We start from the raw sequence: 18,440 nt of genomic DNA on the forward strand, positions 1-18,440 counted from the left end.
CTGGCTTCATGGATAGATAAAGCTGGGTATCATCTGCGTAACAATGAAAATTTAAGCAATACCGTCTAATAATACTGCCTAAGGGAAGAATGTATAAAGTGAATAAAATTGGTCCTAGCACAGAACCTTGTGGAACTCCATAATTAACTTTAGTCTGTGAAGAAGATTCCCCATTTACATAAACAAACTGTAATCTATTAGACAAATATGATTCAAACCACCGCAGCGCAGTGCCTTTAATACCTATGACATGCTCTAATCTCTGTAATAAAATTTTATGGTCAACAGTATCAAAAGCAGCACTGAGGTCCAACAGAACAAGCACAGAGATAAGTCCACTGTCCGAAGCCATAAGAAGATCATTTGTAACCTTCACTAATGCTGTTTCTGTACTATGATGAATTCTAAAACCTGACTGAAACTCTTCAAATAGACCATTCCTCTGCAGGTGATCAGTTAACTGTTTTACAACTACCCTCTCAAGAATCTTTGAGAGAAAAGGAAGGTTGGAAATTGGCCTATAATTAGCTAAGATAGCTGGGTCAAGTGATGGCTTTTTAAGTAATGGTTTAATTACTGCCACCTTAAAGGCCTGTGGTACATAACCAACTAACAAAGATAGATTGATCATATTTAAGATTGAAGCATTAAATAATGGTAGGACTTCCTTGAGCAGCCTGGCAGGAATGGGGTCCAATAAACATGCCGATGGTTTGGACGAAGCAACCAATGAAAATAACTCAGACAGAACAACCGGAGAGAAAGAGTCTAACCAAATACCGGCATCACTGAAAGCAGCCAAAGATAACGATACATCTTTGGGATGGTTATGAATAATTTTTTCTCTAATAGTCAAAATTTTGTTAGCAAAGAAAGTCATGAAGTCATTACTAGTTAAAGTTAATGGAATACTCAGCTCAATAGAGCTCTGACTCTTTGTCAGCCTAGCTACAGTGCTGAAAAGAAACCTGAGGTTATTCTTATTTTCTTCAATTAGTGATGAGTAGAAAGATGTCCTAGCTTTACGGAGGGCTTTTTTATAGAGCAACAAACTCTTTTTCCAGGCTAAGTGAAGATCTTCTAAGTTAGTGAGACGCCATTTCCTCTCCAACTTACGGGTTATCTGCTTTAAGCTACGAGTTTGTGAGTTATACCACGGAGTCAGACACTTCTGATTTAAAGCTCTCTTTTTCAGAGGAGCTACAGCATCCAAAGTTGTCTTCAAAGAGGATGTAAAACTATTGACGAGATACTCTAACTCCCTTACAGAGTTTAGGTAGCTACTCTGCTCTGTGTTGGTATATGACATTAGAGAACATAAAGAAGGAATCATATCCTTAAACCTAGTTACAGCGCTTTCTGAAAGACTTCTAGTGTAATGAAACTTATTCCCCACTGCAGGGTAGTCCATCAGGGTAAATGTAAATGTTATTAAAAAATGATCAGACAGAAGGGAGTTTTCAGGGAATACTGTTAAATCTTCTATTTCCATACCATAAGTCAGAACAAGATCTAAGATATGATTAAAGTGGTGGGTGGACTCATTTACTTTTTGAGCAAAGCCGATAGAGTCTAATAATAGATTAAATGCAGTGTTGAGGCTGTCATTCTCAGCATCTGTGTGGATATTAAAATCGCCCACTATAATTATCTTATCTGAGCTAAGCACTAAGTCAGACAAAAGGTCTGAAAATTCACAGAGAAACTCACAGTAACGACCAGGTGGACGATAGATAATAACAAATAAAACTGGTTTTTGGGACTTCCAATTTGGATGGACAAGACTAAGAGACAAGCTTTCAAATGAATTAAAGCTCTGTCTAGGTTTTTGATTAATTAATAAGCTGGAATGGAAGATTGCTGCTAATCCTCCGCCACGGCCCGTGCTACGAGCATTCTGACAGTTAGTGTGACTCGGGGGTGTTGACTCATTTAAACTAACATATTCATCCTGCTGTAACCAGGTTTCTGTTAGGCAGAATAAATCAATACGTTGATCAATTATTATATCATTTACCAACAGGGACTTAGAAGAGAGAGACCTAATGTTTAATAGACCACATTTAACTGTTTTAGTCTGTGGTGCAATTGAAGGTGCTATATTATTTTTTCTTTTTGAATTTTTATGCTTAAATAGATTTTTGCTGGTTATTGGTGGTCTGGGAGCAGGCACCATCTCTACGGGGATGGGGTAATGAGGGGATGGCAGGGGGAGAGAAGCTGCAGAGAGGTGTATAAGACCACAGCTCTGCCTCCTGGTCCCAACGCTGGACAGTCACAGTTTGGAGGATCCAAGAAAATTGGCCAGATTTCTAGAAATGAGAACTGCTCCATCTAAAGTGGGATGGATGCCGTCTCTCCTAACAAGACCAGGTTTTCCCCAGAAGCTTTGCCAATTATCAATGAAGCCCACCTCATTTTTTGGACACCACTCAGACAGCCAGCAATTCAAGGAGAACATGCGGCTAAACATGTCACTCCCGGTCCGATTGGGGAGGGGCCCAGAGAAAACAACAGAGTCCGACATTGTTTTTGCAAAGTTACACACCGATTTAATGTTACTTTTAGTAACCTCCGATTGGCGTAACCGAGTGTCATTACTGCCGACGTGAATTACAATCTTACCAAATTTACGCTTAGCCTTAGCCAGCAATTTCAAATGTCCTTCGATGTCGCCTGCTCTGGCCCCCGGAAGACAATTGACAATGGTTGCTGGTGTCGCTAACTTCACATTTCTCAAAACAGAGTCGCCAATAACCAGAGTTTGATCCTCGGCGGGTGTATCGTCGAGTGGGGAAAAACGGTTAGAGATGTGAATGGGTTGACGGTGTACACAGGGCTTCTGTTTAGGGCTACGCTTCCTCCTCACAGTCACCCAGTCAGCCTGCTTTCCCGGCTGCCCGGGATCTGCCAGGGGGGAACTAGCGGCGGCTAAGCTACCTTGGTCCGCACCGACTACAGGGGCCAGGCTAGCTGTAGAATTTTCCACGGTGCGGAGCCGAGTCTCCAATTCGCCCAGCCTGGCCTCCAAAGCTACGAATAAGCTACACTTATTACAAGTACCGTTACTGCTAAAGGAGGCCGAGGAATAACTAAACATTTCACACCCAGAGCAAAAAAGTGCGGGAGAGACAGGAGAAGCCGCCATGCTAAATCGGCTAAGAGCTAGTAGCTACGCAACCTAGCGGATTCCTAAAAACACACAAAGTGAATAATGTGTAAATAATTTAAAGGTGATTCAGCAGAAGGAGTGCCCCAATCAAGGCACCAAACAGGCCATGAAGCAGCACAGGCAACGCACGACAACAGCGCGAAAAGAGAAAAAAAAAAAAAAAAATAAAAAAATAAATAAAAAAACGAAAGCGTTAGCAAGCTAGTTAGCTTGCCAACGCTGATGAAAGTTAGCAGATAAAAGTGCTCCGTCGCGATGTTTCGACCGTTAGAGGTCTTCCTTAGGCGTTGGAGCACAGTAAAAAAGTAAAAAAAAAAAAAAAAAAAAAATACTTATGTATTGTCTATTTGGACTTTGTCTGTTTGTTGTACTGGAACGCAACAGTGGTGATTAAATCACCTTTGTTTTTCCTTTATTTCCTGTGTGGTTACTGCCTGCATCAATTGGGTTCATTTCAAAACTGGTCTCACATCAGAACGTAACACAGAATAGAGCCTTTATTGTCATTCTACATATGCATACATACAGTGAAATCTGTCCTCTGCATTTAACCCATCCTAATTACAGTTAGACACAATCCAATCACGAGGAGCAGTGAGGAGCCACAGTCTGGTGCCTGGGGACCAACTCCAGATGTAGATACGCTGCTTTGGGAGCATCTGGTACAGTACAGACTGGTTGAATGGGCGACTGCGTGATGCTATCATGTAAATATGCACCAACATCTCTGAGGACTGTTTCCAACACCTTGTTGAATCTATGCCACAAAGAATTAAGGCAGTTCTGAAGACAAAAGGCGGTCTAACCCGATAGTAGCAAATTGTACCTAATAAAGTGTCCAGTGAGTGTAATTAGTATAAACAGGGATATGATTATGTATCACGATATGGATCGAATCGCAGAACTTAACTTGTGTATCGTAACACTCCTGCAACAGAGACGTTGTTTATATGTGGCAGCAGCATGATGTCATTTTCACTGAGGCTCAGATGTGCCTCACTTATATTTTTGTATGTGGGTAACACCTGTGGGAATCAAACCTGCAACCATGTGTGATGAGTGAGTGTGCTTTTTTCCCAGCCTTCTCCCTGTCTCACTGTTCACTCCTCTATCACTCCATCTCTTCCTCCTGTTTCTGTCCATTAGAAAGCACTCAGCGCTGATGGCTGCCTTTAAATTGAAACCTAAAGTGATTAGGCCGTGGTTGCATTTCTGATTGCTGTGCTGTTACGGCGAGGATGCTTTTTCGTACCCCCGGTCGATGCAAACTCATTCAACCCCACAACAACACAATGCAGCCAGTATTATATCTGTTAAAGAGGTTGTGCTTTTGCTCTTTGTGTTTGATTCAGGATTATCTAAACTACAACAGCCACATCACCAAATTATAATGACCCGTTCTATTCTGTACGCCGTCCACTGATTGCTCTACGTTTGTCCTTTGGCCCCTCATTAAAGATAAACATCTGGTTTTTTTTTTTCCCCCGCAGACAAATGTGTTGCTACATGCATTTTTCTGCAGGTAAAGGTGGGGGGCTGGGGGGCTTGCTTAGCAATCTCCCCGCCGAAACTTATATATAGCCTTTTTCTTGTATTCTAAAGCAAACTGAGAAGCTCAATACAGATGCCCTCTTATCATTTTTAATACACAGATTTTATTTTAAACACATGAGCTCTTCTAATTCTGCATCACCAGTGCGCCTTTGTTTATGCAAAAGGTCTTTCCCATATTTTATCACACCTTTGGTCAGCGGCTTGACTGCACACATGCTTCGATTTTATGGTCACCACTCCACTAATGTCCTTTTCCCATCATGCATTGCGTGTCTTAAGCCCGTCATGATACACTCATATAGGATCATCCTCAGTGCAGATGCAACATTAATGCTATGACCAAAAATAACACCACAAAGCTGCACCCAGCTCCCACAAGTGATTTCTACTTACTGGTGAAAATGGAGGTTTCCTTACACCAAAACAGTTTCCTCAGGTTCTGAATGCTTAAGACCACTGCACCACTGTCTTTTTTCCCATCATGCATTGTGCATCTCAAACCCATCATAGCACCATGATCTCCCACGAGTATCTCAGCTTTTGTTGCATTAACTGCAATTAAATAGCGATTTCTGGGACTTAGCGAAGATTGTCTTTTTCCCATCATGCATTGTGCATCCTGAGTCCATCACAGCAATGCCAAGCCCCCATGAATGTCACAGGTCTCATTGGTTTGATCGCACTGATCGCTGCAAGGAAAGCTAACGATAAGAGGAATAATAGGTGTTTTGTTTACAGGAGGTGATGGTCTAGTGGTTAAGCGTTGGGCTTGAGACCAGTGGATCCTTGGTTCAGATCCCAGCATCACTGGAAAATTACTAAAGGGCCTGACCTTTGGTCAGAGTTGAGGTTTTTAATAATTCTGTTCTCTGTTCTTGACTGCCTACAGTCTATGATGGTTAAAAATTTTAGTTATGTTTTCAATTTTTGTTTTATGTATCTCATATTTTATTCATGACTTCTAAATTATTTTGTTATATGTTTCATGTTTGTTTGATTCAATCAATCAATCAATCAATCAACATTTATTTATAAAGCGCTTTACAGCACCGACTGGTGTCCAAAGTGCTTAACATTAAAAACACAAATTTACAAAAATAAAACACATATAAAATAAAATTTTAAAACAACACATAAAAAAAAAACATAAAAATAACAGAACATGTCACCTCCCCACTAAGTGTTAAAAGCCAGTTTAAATAAATAAGTCTTTAACTTAGATTTAAAAAGTGCTAGGTCAGGAATAGTACGTAACTCAAGAGGTAGCTCATTCCACAGTCTCGGGCCAGCTACCGCGAAAGCATGATCACCCCAGCGTTTATATCTTGACCTTGGAACATCTAAGTAAAGCTGGCCAGACGCCCTTAATGTCCTACTGTAGGTGCGCAAAGTTAAAATTTTAAAGTAGGGAGGTGCAAGGCCATAAATAGCTTTAAAAACAAACATTAAAATTTTAAAATCAATTCTAAAACGAACTGGAAGCCAGTGGAGTGAGTACAGGATGGGCGTAATATGCTCACGTCTAAAAGTGTTTGTCAAAAGACGAGCAGCAGCATTCTGCACCAACTGGAGACGTGCAAGAGACGACTGATTAATGCCCGAATAAAGTGCATTACAATAATCAAGTCTGGAGTTGATGAAAGCATGAATGGCTGTCTCAAGATCACGTCTACTGAGAAAGTGCTTTATTTTAGCCAAAAGGCGAAGTTGGAAAAAACTAGCTTTGACAACAGAATTTATCTGTTGATTGAACCTGAAACAGCTGTCAAATATCACTCCCAAATTCTTGACAGCTGGTTTTACATAGTTAGCCAAAGCACCAAAATTTGGTGTTACCACATTTGGTATGCCAGTGCGCTCAAACACCATGATCTCAGTTTTACCATCATTCAGGTAAAGTAAGTTTTGGGACAGCCACTGCTTTACATCACGAATACAATTAAATAATGATGACAAAGCATCACTCCCATTAGTCCTCACAGGCAGATAGATTTGCAGATCATCTGCATAATAATGAAAGGACAGGTTGTGCTGGGTTATAACTGACCCCAATGGCAGAATGTACTCAACAAAAATATAAACGCAACACTTTTGGTTTTGCTCCCATTTTGTATGAGATGAACTCAAAGATCTAAAACTTTTTCCACATACACAATATCACCATTTCCCTCAAATATTGTTCACAAACCAGTCTAAATCTGTGATAGTGAGCACTTCTCCTTTGCTGAGATAATCCATCCCACCTCACAGGTGTGCCATACCAAGATGCTGATTAGACACCATGATTAGTGCATAGGTGTGCCTTAGACTGTCCACAATAAAAGGCCACTCTGAAAGGTGCAGTTTTATCACACAGCACAATGCCACAGATGTCGCAAGATTTGAGGGAGCGTGCAATTGGCATGCTGACAGCAGGAATGTCAACCAGAGCTGTTGCTCGTGTATTGAATGTTCATGTCTCTACCATAAGCCGTCTCCAAAGTCGTTTCAGAGAATTTGGCAGTACATCCAACCAGCCTCACAACCGCAGACCATGTGTAACCACACCAGTCCAGGACCTCCACATCCAGCATGTTCACCTCCAAGATCGTCTGAGACCAGCCACTCGGACAGCTGCTGAAACAATCGGTTTGCATAACCAAAGAATTTCTGCGCAAACTGTCAGAAACCGTCTCAGGGAAGCTCATCTGCATGCTCGTCGTCCTCATCGGGGTCTCGATCTGACTCCAGTTCGTCGTCATAACCGACTTGAGTGGGCAAATGCTCACATTCGCTGGCGTTTGGCACGTTGGAGAGGTGTTCTCTTCACGGATGATGCGAAGGAGATGTGTTGCACTGCATGAGGCAAATGGTGGTCACACCAGATACTCTCTGGTATCCCCCCCAATAAAACAAAACTGCACCTTTCAGAGTGGCCTTTTATTGTGGGCAGTCTAAGGCACACCTGTGCACTAATCATGGTGTCTAATCAGCATCTTGATATGGCACACCTGTGAGGTGGGATGGATTATCTCAGCAAAGAAGAAGTGCTCACTATCACAGATTTCAACTGGTTTGTGAACAATATTTGAGGGAAATGGTGATATTGTGTATGTGGAAAAAGTTTTAGATCTTTGAGTTCATCTCATACAAAATCCCTGTGGCACTCCACAGCACAGAGGAGCAGTTGATGAGGAAAGGTCCCCAATCATGACAGAAAAGCTCCTTTCAGCCAAATATGATCTAAACCACTTAAGTGCAGTACCATGAATGCCAATAAAATGTTCCAACCGGGAAACAAGTACTGTGTGATCCACAGTATCAAAGGCTGCTGTGAGGTCCAACAGAACCAGCACAGCAGGATTCCCTGCATCCACCGACAAAGTGATGTCATTATGAACTTTTAAAAGTGCTGACTCAGTGCTGTGTCGCGATCTAAACCCAGATTGGAATTTTTCAAGGATGAGATTGTCTTCTAAAAATGATTGTAACTGTAAAAAGACAACCTTTTCTAAAACCTTAGATAGAAATGGCAGATGAGACACAGGTCTAAAATTGGATAAAACTGATGAGTCCAGGTGAGGTTTTTTTAAGAAGAGGTCAAACCACAGCATGTTTAAAAGCAGCTGGAACAGACCCTGATCTAAGACAAGCATTGATAAAAGTTAGGAGACCCGCCCCAACAGTATTAAAAGCCTCCTTCAGCACATTAGCTGGAACAACATCTAAAGGACAACTTGTAGATTTTATGTGTTTTACAACATCAGCGAGAGATGCAAAAGAAATGGGCTCAAACTGTTTGAGCACAGCAGAATGTGCACGAGGAGCAGACAACTCAACATTACAGCTCTGATCAGCGTTCTGTCTGACTGATGAAACCTAATCAATAAAAAACTGAAGAAACTCCTCACAGGTTGTGGTTGTAGCGTCCAACAAAACAGAGGTGTGTGGATTTACAACTGAGTTTATAGTCTGAAATAACACACTGGGACGATGACAGCTGCTAGAAATAATATGAGACAGATATTGTGCTTTTGCCTCCTTCACAGCCTTCTGATAGTCAGTTAGACTGTCCCTTAGAATACCCAGAGACACCTGTAGTTTGTCCTTTTTCCATTTTCTCTCCGCCTGTCTGCAGCGTTGCCTGAGGGCACGGGTCGTGGCATTTAACCAGGGGTCGGATTTTGATTTCCTGGATTTGCAGCGCATTGGTGCAACAGAGTCCAAAATTACTGTGCATGTAGAGTGGAAAGAAGAGAGGATGTCATCTGGGAGTAATGGAGAAACCAGTCCATTCATGGCATAAAACTAAGAGTCCATGAAGGCAGCAGCAAAGTCCCCCGCTGTCGAGGAGGTGACCAAACCACAGCGAGAGACAGGAACAAATGGCTTACTAGCAGATGGAGGAGCAATAAATTCAAAAATAACAGGAAAGTGATCTGAGATAGCAATGTCTGATACAACCCCTGGCAAAAATTATGGAATCACCGGCCTCGGAGGATGTTCATTCAGTTGTTTAATTTTGTAGAAAAAAAGCAGATCACAGACATGACACAAAACTAAAGTCATTTCAAATGGCAACTTTCTGGCTTTAAGAAACACTATAAGAAATCAAGAAAAACAGATTGTGGCAGTCAGTAACGGTTACTTTTTTAGACCAAGCAGAGGAAAAAAAATATGGAATCACTCAATTCTGAGGAAAGAATTATGGAATCACCCTGTAAATTTTCATCCCCAAAACTAACACCTGCATCATATCAGATCTGCTCATTAGTCTGCATCTAAAAAGGAGTGAACACACCTTGGAGAGCTGTTGCACCAAGTGGACTGACATGAATCATGGCTCCAACACAAGAGATGTCAATTGAAACAAAGGAGAGGATTATCAAACTCTTAAAAGAGAGTAAATCATCACGCAATGTTGCAAAAGATGTTGGTTGTTCACAGTCAGCTGTGTCTAAACTCTGGACCAAATACAAACAACATGGGAAGGTTGTTAAAGGCAAACATACTGGTAGACCAAGGAAGACAAAGCGTCAAGACAGAAAACTTAAAGCAATATGTCTCAAAAATGTAAAAATGTACAACAAAACAAATGAGGAACGAATGGGAGGAAACTGGAGTCAACGTCTGTGACCGAACTGTAAGAAACCACCTAAAGGAAATGGGATTTACATACAGAAAAGCTAAACGAAAGTCATCATTAACACCTAAACAGAAAAAAACAAGGTTACAATGGGCTAAGGAAAAGCAATTGTGGACTGTGGATGACTGGATGAAAGTCATATTCAGTGATGAATCTCGAATCTGCATTGGGCAAGGTGATGATGCTGGAACTTTTGTTTGGTGCCTTTCCAATGAGATTTATAAAGATGACTGCCTGAAGAGAACATGTAAATTTCCACAGTCATTGGTGATATGGGGCTGCATGTCAGGTAAAGGCACTGGGGAGATGGCTGTCATTACATCATCAATAAATGCACAAGTTTATGTTGATATTTTGGACAATTGAAAGGATGTTTGGGGATGATGAAATCATTTTTCAAGATGATAATGCATCTTGCCATAGAGCAAAAACTGCAAAAACATTCCTTGCAAAAAGACACATAGGGTCAATGTCATGGCATAGGGTCAATGTCAATGAGCAGATCTGATCTGATGCAGGTATTAATTTGGGGGATGAAAATTTACAGGGTGATTCCATAATTTTTTCCTCAGAATTGAGTGATTCCATATTTTTTTCTGACTGCCACAATCTTTTTTTTCTTGATTTCTTATAGTGTTTCTTAAAGCCAGAAAGTTGCCATTTGAAATGACTTTAGTTTTGTGTCATGTCTGTGAACTGCTTTTTTTCTACAAAATTAAACAACTGAATGAACATCCTCTGAGGCCGGTGATTCCATAATTTTTGCCAGGGGTTTATGTCCTTAAGTGAAACTGAGAGCCCAAAAGAAATAACCAGGTCCAAGGTGTGTCCAAGATTATGTGTTGGTCCATCCACTTGTGTTAGACCAAAAGAGTTCTGGAGGCTTTTAAAATCATCAGCCAGCTGATTAGAAGGACAACAGATATGAATATTAAAATCACCACAGACCAAAAATTTGTCATATTTTGGGATAAAATCTGCCAGAAACTCAGAAAACTCCTGAATAAAATCCTTATTAAATTTTGGTGGACGGTAAACAACAGCGCAGAACACAGGACAGTCGAACTCCATCACAAACAACTGAAGTTCAAAAGTGGAGTAGGCATTAGAAGATAAAAATCGGCATTTAAAACTGTCTTTAAAAATCGTGGCCACACCCCCGCCTCGACCTGATGCTCGCGGGGAGCTGAAAAATTAGCAGCTGGGGGGGAGGAGCTCAGAAAAGGTACTATTTTCACCTGGTTTCAACCAGGTCTCTGTTAACAGGAGAAAGTCCAGATCACGACTGGAGAAAAAGTCATTCAAAATGAAAGTCTTACTTGTGAGTGACCTTGTGTTGACGAGCGCCACACGGACTGAACGCAAGTCAGTCTGCTGGGAGACACGACCGAGCGGGCGCAGGTTCTCCTGCACGCAGCCACGACTGCAGCTCCTCACAGGACGGCGACGCGGAAGTGGAGACCCGGCACCCCGCACAAGCGGCCGGAGCCACGGATAGCGAAAAGTCAGGGAACGCCGCACGTCGTAGCCGTCATATGGTGTGAAGAATCCGGCTATGAATTGTCATGGAGCATGTTTGCAGGAAACAGCCAGGCACACTCTGAGCCGAACACGGACTCCTCCTCTCTTCCCGCGTCCTCTGCGGCGCAGACGCCGAGGCAACACGCCAAGCGGCCGGCGTAGAAAGTCTGGTACGGACGCTAAGACAGGCGGCGGGGGCAGCCGCGTCCCTGGCCGTCCGCCCGAGCCAGGAACAGCGAAATTCTCCAGCGAAGCCCGAACGCTGATAAGAGTCTGGCGATCATACACCAGCAGCGGTGACACATTCCATGCAACAAAGTGCAAGAACAATAAAAACGACACTAAAAGAAGCGAGTGCCGACGGCAGGCCACATACGGCGTCATCTTGACGATGATCAATCAGTCTTTGTAGTCTTTGCAGTTTGATTGGATTATATTAGGTTACGTTAGGGGAGGTGATGGTCTAGTGGTTAAGTGTTGGGCTTGAGACCGGACGATCCTTGGTTCAAATTCCAACCTGACTGGAAAATCACTAAGGGCTCTTGGGCAAGGTCCTCAGTCCCCTAGTTGCTCCCGGTGTGCAGTGAGTGCCTTGTATGGCAGCATGCTGATGTCAGGGTGAATGTGAGGCATTATTGTAAAGCGCTTTGAGCGTCTGATGCAGATGGAAAAGCGCTATATAAACAGTCCATTTACCATTTGTTTTGCTTTGTGTCTCCTCTGTCACTGACCAGCTTCACAGCAACTTCTTCATCTCAGACTTTTTCAGTTTTGTTTTTCACTATGACACACAGGATAACGGGATGTTTTACATTAAAGCTTTGTTCCAGTGTCAGTATTTTATTCTGGGGGGTGGGGCATGTTTTAAATGCAGAGGAACACCTGTCCCTCCTACCAAAAGGTCGGTCATTGAAATCTTTTTCCTGCTTGTTTTGAAGCGCCTTTGAGCAAGGCACTGAAAGCTAACATGTTGCTGTAAAGGAGGCCAGCATTTTGCATAGCCCCCCTCTCTGCTGGGTCAAAGCAATTCTTTGGATAAAAATGTACTTATGAGGGCACAAAAATATTGAAAAAAAAAAAAACAAAGCACAACAACAACAAAAATTAAACAAATACAAACTGATTACTTGAGAGCAGACAGAGGCCGAAGTCAAAACCGTGAACTGGGTTAATAGCTGGAACTGGAGCTGGAAGAGTTCACATTACTAGTTCAAATGATCTGAATTTGATTTATCTGTCTGGATTGTTCATATTTATCTTAGTATTTGACCTGAATCTGATGTGACTCACAGACGCCTCACCAGAACTGAGATGTGGCTCAGACCAAGAACCTCACAGCACTTGTGGTCCAGAGCTAACTTAAGGGCCTCTTCACACATAGTACAAAGTTTAGACGAAGTGCACATTTAGTGCGCATGATGCAGGAATCATGTGCAAACCATCTAATGTTGTCCCTGCCTCCAACGCCTCGTACACTTGTTGCTATAACTACTTGCGCACACAAGCGCCTGAAAGACAAAGTGTGCGTTGTGCAAACCCATCGCACCCTCTCGCAGCAGGTGCCGGCCAAATTCCAGGTGACACACACAAACATCTAACACCGCTTGCATGGCACTTAGAAAATGTGTGGCCAGTCCCACTCTTGGCACGACAGCAGACTGCAGACAATCATTTTCTTACTCGCAGAGAAATCTGTCTAAGTCCCACACGAGTGTGGCTTTGGTGTGGTGCTGAGATGACAGGAGGTGTGTCCTCCCACTGTAGTGGCTGTAGAAATCTGTGGATCTGGACAGTCCAGCTGGACACCACGTACTGTGTTTGGACAGACATGGACAAACAACTGCCCACTGTGACGCGCGTGTGTCTGTGTGCTGTTATCAAGTGGACATAAATAAAAACATATATGGTGACATGCTGCAGCAAGCAAGCACACGCATGGTGCACACATGGACAGGCTGCTCCCAGGTTGAAATGGACCATCAGATCAGGATGGACGCAGCAGGCGATCTTACTGTCATGTCACCCACGTGAGCTCGGTTCCACATGATGCGGTGTCCTGCGGTGCGTCGTGCACAAGACATGCGCACACAGCCAGCTGGAGCCACACCAGCAGATGTGGACATGAATGAGATGAGTAAACTGCTTCTCATTCATGTCATTTCATGACTGTATGTCAGTGACCATGGGTCATTTACACAAGAACAGAACGGATTTGTATTGCTCGCTTGATAAATGCGGTGTTTTTATATGGTGTATGATTTAAATTTTTTTTTGTAATACTTCCATGTCCTTCCTGATATGAGGCAGATTCCCGCAGCTTTCAAAGAACAGCTGAATAGCTCAGTGGTAAAGTCTCTGACTGGCAATCAGAGTTTTTGGACGGCGTGAGTTTGCATCAGGCGGGTGGTGTGTTTTTTTCTTTTTATTAAAAAATTATTCCACATAAGCGGCACGATGTGGGTCCACACGTATCAGCTGGTTTTATTTTTTATTTCTTCCAGATAAGTGGCACCATGTGCTGCACCTCTCACTGTTCCTGCTCGAAAGGCACCGGCACATGCACAAACTCTCACACCAGGTTCGTGCATGCCTGCCCGTTGGCACGATGTTTCAGGGTGCACTAATTTCGAACTGTTTCATGCTGTTTCGCCGTAATCAACCAGACATCGAACAAACTTCGCACTATGTGTGAAGGGGCTCTAAAACATGCACAGATTTGGCGTGTGCATGCTAATGAGTCCAGATCTGATCTGAGGGTTCACATAGCAGTTGTACTGCTCCAGATCTAACAATGATCAGACCTGGCAAGGATCAAATGGAAAAAATGAAAAAGATTTTTACTGAGCCACCCGCTATATTATTTTGTCAGTATTATAATTATCTTAGGGGCCTCTCTGGGCCCCTAGAATCCTTCTCCTTATTTGCCCCTTTTCGGCACCCCTGGTTCAAACCTCTGCCAATTCTACAAATTTTTACTTTGGAAAAAAGGTCAAAGTCCTGTTAGAAGTGGCTTTTCATAAGCTAAAATATAATAGAAAATATAGATCAAAAGGGCTTTCAATGTTAAAAAGATTCAAATATCCACTAAATCCACAATACGGATCAGATGCAGATAAAACAGTCTATTCATTGAGCCTGCCAGTTTGCACCTCATTGTCACAAATGAGAGTGATTGAGGCACTTTCGTTTAAGATATAATGCAAAAGGTACATTAAATGGGCTTTTCAGTATTAAAGTAAAATGTTCACAAAATCCACAACTGGATCAGATCTGAATCAAACTTTGTCAGGTGATAACGAGTGCCAGTCTGCACCTCACGTTCAAATATGAGAGTGATTGGGGCACGTTTAATTAAGATATAATGTAAAATATACATTAAATGGGGTTTTGAATGTTAAATTTAAATGGCCACAAAATCTCTAATCTGGATGAGATCCGGATCAAACTTTATCAGTCGATAAAGGATACCATCCTACATTACACTCTCAAAAATGAAAGAAATTTGATCTTTTTTGAAAGAGTTATGAATTTTTGAAAATTCGTTCAATGTTAAAGATAAGGGATTTTTCCAGTTTTCCAAGATTTTTCCTAACTTTGCCCTTTGTCCTATGATGTTGAAAATTGAATCGGTTCATCAGGATATGAATCTTCAGTAAAAAATTCATAATGATATATGAAAAATTGTGGGCTCCAGGCGATTCACAAACAAGCAAACAAACAAAGAGACAAACAGACAAACAAACAGGGTTTAAAACAACCTCCTCCAACTTTGTTGGCAGAGGTAATGATCATGTCAAACATTGACCAGACTGAGCAAAGATCAAACATGGGAGATGATGTGCAATCAGGATATTTTAAGCAGTTTTTCAGAAAAGAAAAACACTTTTTTGTAGATTACTTGCTTTAAAATAATGCTGTAGGTATTTTATCGTTCATGGAGATCCGGTGGGGAGAAAAGCACCTTTTTATTATGAATGGCTCATACTGAGACATGAGAAGAATAATGGAACTGATCAATGGAGGTGAGAGTCTGGGATCAGACAGAGATACACTGATGTAGGTTGTGTGATATTTAGCAGCATTGTGAGTCAAGACAGTTCATGATGTGTTGACTCAGATGGATTTCTAATGGGAAAAATGTGATTACAGAGTGATGGCACCATAATGGGAAAAAAATTAATCACTCGGAATTTCTGCAGAAACTGTCTGCATTTTGTTGTCCATCTCTGTATCGTATAAATGAGCAGAATGAGTTCATATAGTGAGTCATCAGCTGAGATGCAGAATGAATGTGTTTGTTTGTTTGTTTGTGCAGGAGACCGGGAGGCTCTGAAGGAAAAGAGCTTCTCCATAAAGGAAGGTGCAGAGTACAGAATGAAGATACACTTCAAGGTAAGGTGCATATGCACATTATAGTATAGATGCAGACTTTTACTTTGGCCGTGTACACATTAAATAACCCCAGGTGAGATAATTACAAGATGACCCAACATGCAGAACTCAGTCAGTGTCTTCATCTCCTGTTTCACAAAATTAAATGCTTTCATGTTTATATTTTTGGCTTGCTTATAAATCACATTTTTAAAACCTTGGGCTTTGACATGAGGATTGAAACTGTGTTTGCAAACAATATTTGCATGGGTAATAGCTGCCGTGCACGTCTGATACCATGCATGAACATCAAGGTCATGTGTGAAACATTTAAACTTCTGCATAATCCTCTGGTGGGCAGGTGGCTGCTTCTCAGCTCTGGTCTGCCAGAATTGGAGATACTGCCCCACAATGGTTAAAACATGCAATCACACTCAAATATGCAATTAAGTCTTCAACCACGAGTCCAGCACTAAACCTTGTGGTGTCCTGAGTGGCAACAGCATCTCAGAGAGAAGGTGAGCAGAATCAATGGGCTGGAACAAACCGCACATAAAGCAATAATTCCCAGCAGTGAACAAACAAAGTACAGTGCAGACCGGAAGGTACTTGCAGCGTTTCACTTTTTCCACATTTTGTTGTTACAGCCTATTTTTCACCTCAAAATTCTACTCACAACATCCCATAAGGATACAAAAGAACTGTTCTGAAATTTTTGAAAATTTATTTAAAAAAAAACCCTAAGAAATTACATGTATATAAGTATTCACACCCTTTGCTCAATACTTTATTGATTCTTGAATATGATGCCAAAAGCTTGGTGTGCCTATCTTTGGGTAGTTTTTCCCATTCCTCTTTGTAGCACCTTTGAAGCTCCATCAGGCTGGATGGGGAGCATCGGTGCACAGCCATTTTCAGATCTCTCTAGAGATGTTCAATCAGATTCAGGTCTGGGCTCTGGCTGGACCACTCAAGAACATTCACAGAGTTGTCCTGAAGCCACTCCTTTGATATCTTGGCTGTGTGCTGCTAGTGATTGTCCTGCTGCGATGAACTGTTGCCCCAGTCTGAGGTCAAGAGCACTCTGGAGCAGGTTTTCATCCAGGATGTCTCTGTACATTGCTGCATTCATCTTTCCCTCAATCCTGACTAGTCTCCCAGTTCCTGCCACTGAAAAACATACCCACAGCATGATGCTGCCACCACCATGCTTCACTGTAGGGATGGTGCCTAAATTTCCTCCAAACATGACACCTGGCATTCACACCATAGAGTTCAATCTTTGTCTCATCACACCAGAGAATTTTGTTTCTCATGGTCTGAGAGTCCTTCATGTGCTTTTTGGCAAACGCTAGGTGGGCTGCCATGTGTCTTTTACTAAGGAGTGGCTTCCGTCTGGCCAATCTGGCCAATTTGAGCTTCATGGCAAAGGCTGTGAATACTCATGCACGTGAATTCTAAAAAAATCGACACCTCCCCCCCAAAAAAACCCACAACTTTTTTCACATTGTCATTATGGGGTATTGTGTGTAGAATTTTGAGGAAAAACAATGAATTTCATCCATTTTGGAATGAGGCTGTAACATAAAAAGAATGTGGAAAAAGTGCAGTGCTGCAAATACTTTCTGGATGCACCGTACCTACCTGCCATCAAACTCATTCAGTCATCAACCCCATCTACTAAACATGTTTTTAACTGTGTACAGGTTAACAAAGAGATCGTTGCTGGCTTGAAGTACATGCATGTGACCACAAGGAGAGGAGTCAAAGGTAATGTCAGTGCTGTCCCAGTCTCAAAATTATACCTCACACTCTAATGTTTTAATTCACTAACTGGACAACAGCTGGATGTTTCTTGATAAATTACTACAAACATATTCAGGAGAATTCACAATTCATTTGCAAACAGGATCACCAGCTATATGCTAACCAGATAAGGTAGTATTCAGAGCCGTTGTGAGTATTGACTGGGCAAGGTTTCTAAGCTCGGTAAGACACAACAATAAATTACATTAAAACACTTCAATCCCAGCTCCAGGATCAGTTTCCAAATGCTAAATGGAAAAGTGTGTGTTAAGCTTAGATTTAAAAGCTGCCAGGGTTGGAATATGTCTAAAATCATTTAAATAAATGATAAATGGACTGCATTTATATAGCGCTTTTCCATCTGCACCAGACACTCAAAGGGCTTTATAAATAATGCCTCACATTCACCCCGATGTCAGGGATGAGAGATCTTTCCAGTGTCTTGCTGCAACGACAGAAATTGCACGGTCTTTATATTTGAGCCGAGAACTGCAGGACTGTCAGAAGTGACTAAAATGTCGTATGACTGCAGCATATCAGCAACATTTGTGGGGGCAAAGCCTTCTAAGGCTTTAAAAACAAGCATTACCACCTTATATTGGATTCTACAATGCACAGGGAGCCAGCACGAGGCTGCTAACACCAGATTAATGTGCTTCCTCTGAGTCCCAGTCAGTACGCTGGCTGCAGCATTTTGGACCAACAGCAAACAGGCAAGAGATGATTCACTAACTCCAGTGTACGGGGCATTACAGCAGTCCAGCCTGGAAGAAATGAAAGCATGTATGACCTTCTGAAGAGCTGATGGACATAAAAATGCAGCCCAGTCTCACGTTTTTTTTTTTTTTTTATGCTCCCATCACAAAATTATTCAAATTTTTGTGACGGGTT

At 41.9% G+C, this 18,440-nt stretch overlaps 1 protein-coding gene across 1 annotated transcript in view; it reads left to right on the forward strand.

The window, feature by feature from the left end:
* Positions 1-18,440, forward strand: part of arhgdig (Rho GDP dissociation inhibitor (GDI) gamma) — a 62,982-nt gene that overhangs the window by 42,363 nt on the left and 2,179 nt on the right. The window contains exons 4-5 of the mRNA XM_034190362.1: positions 15,688-15,764; positions 17,450-17,513. Coding sequence (XP_034046253.1) covers positions 15,688-15,764; positions 17,450-17,513 — 141 coding nt within the window. The remainder of the gene's footprint in view (positions 1-15,687; positions 15,765-17,449; positions 17,514-18,440) is intronic.

Source organism: Thalassophryne amazonica, chromosome 16, assembly GCF_902500255.1.
Source record: "Thalassophryne amazonica chromosome 16, fThaAma1.1, whole genome shotgun sequence".
Taxonomy (NCBI): domain Eukaryota; kingdom Metazoa; phylum Chordata; class Actinopteri; order Batrachoidiformes; family Batrachoididae; genus Thalassophryne; species Thalassophryne amazonica.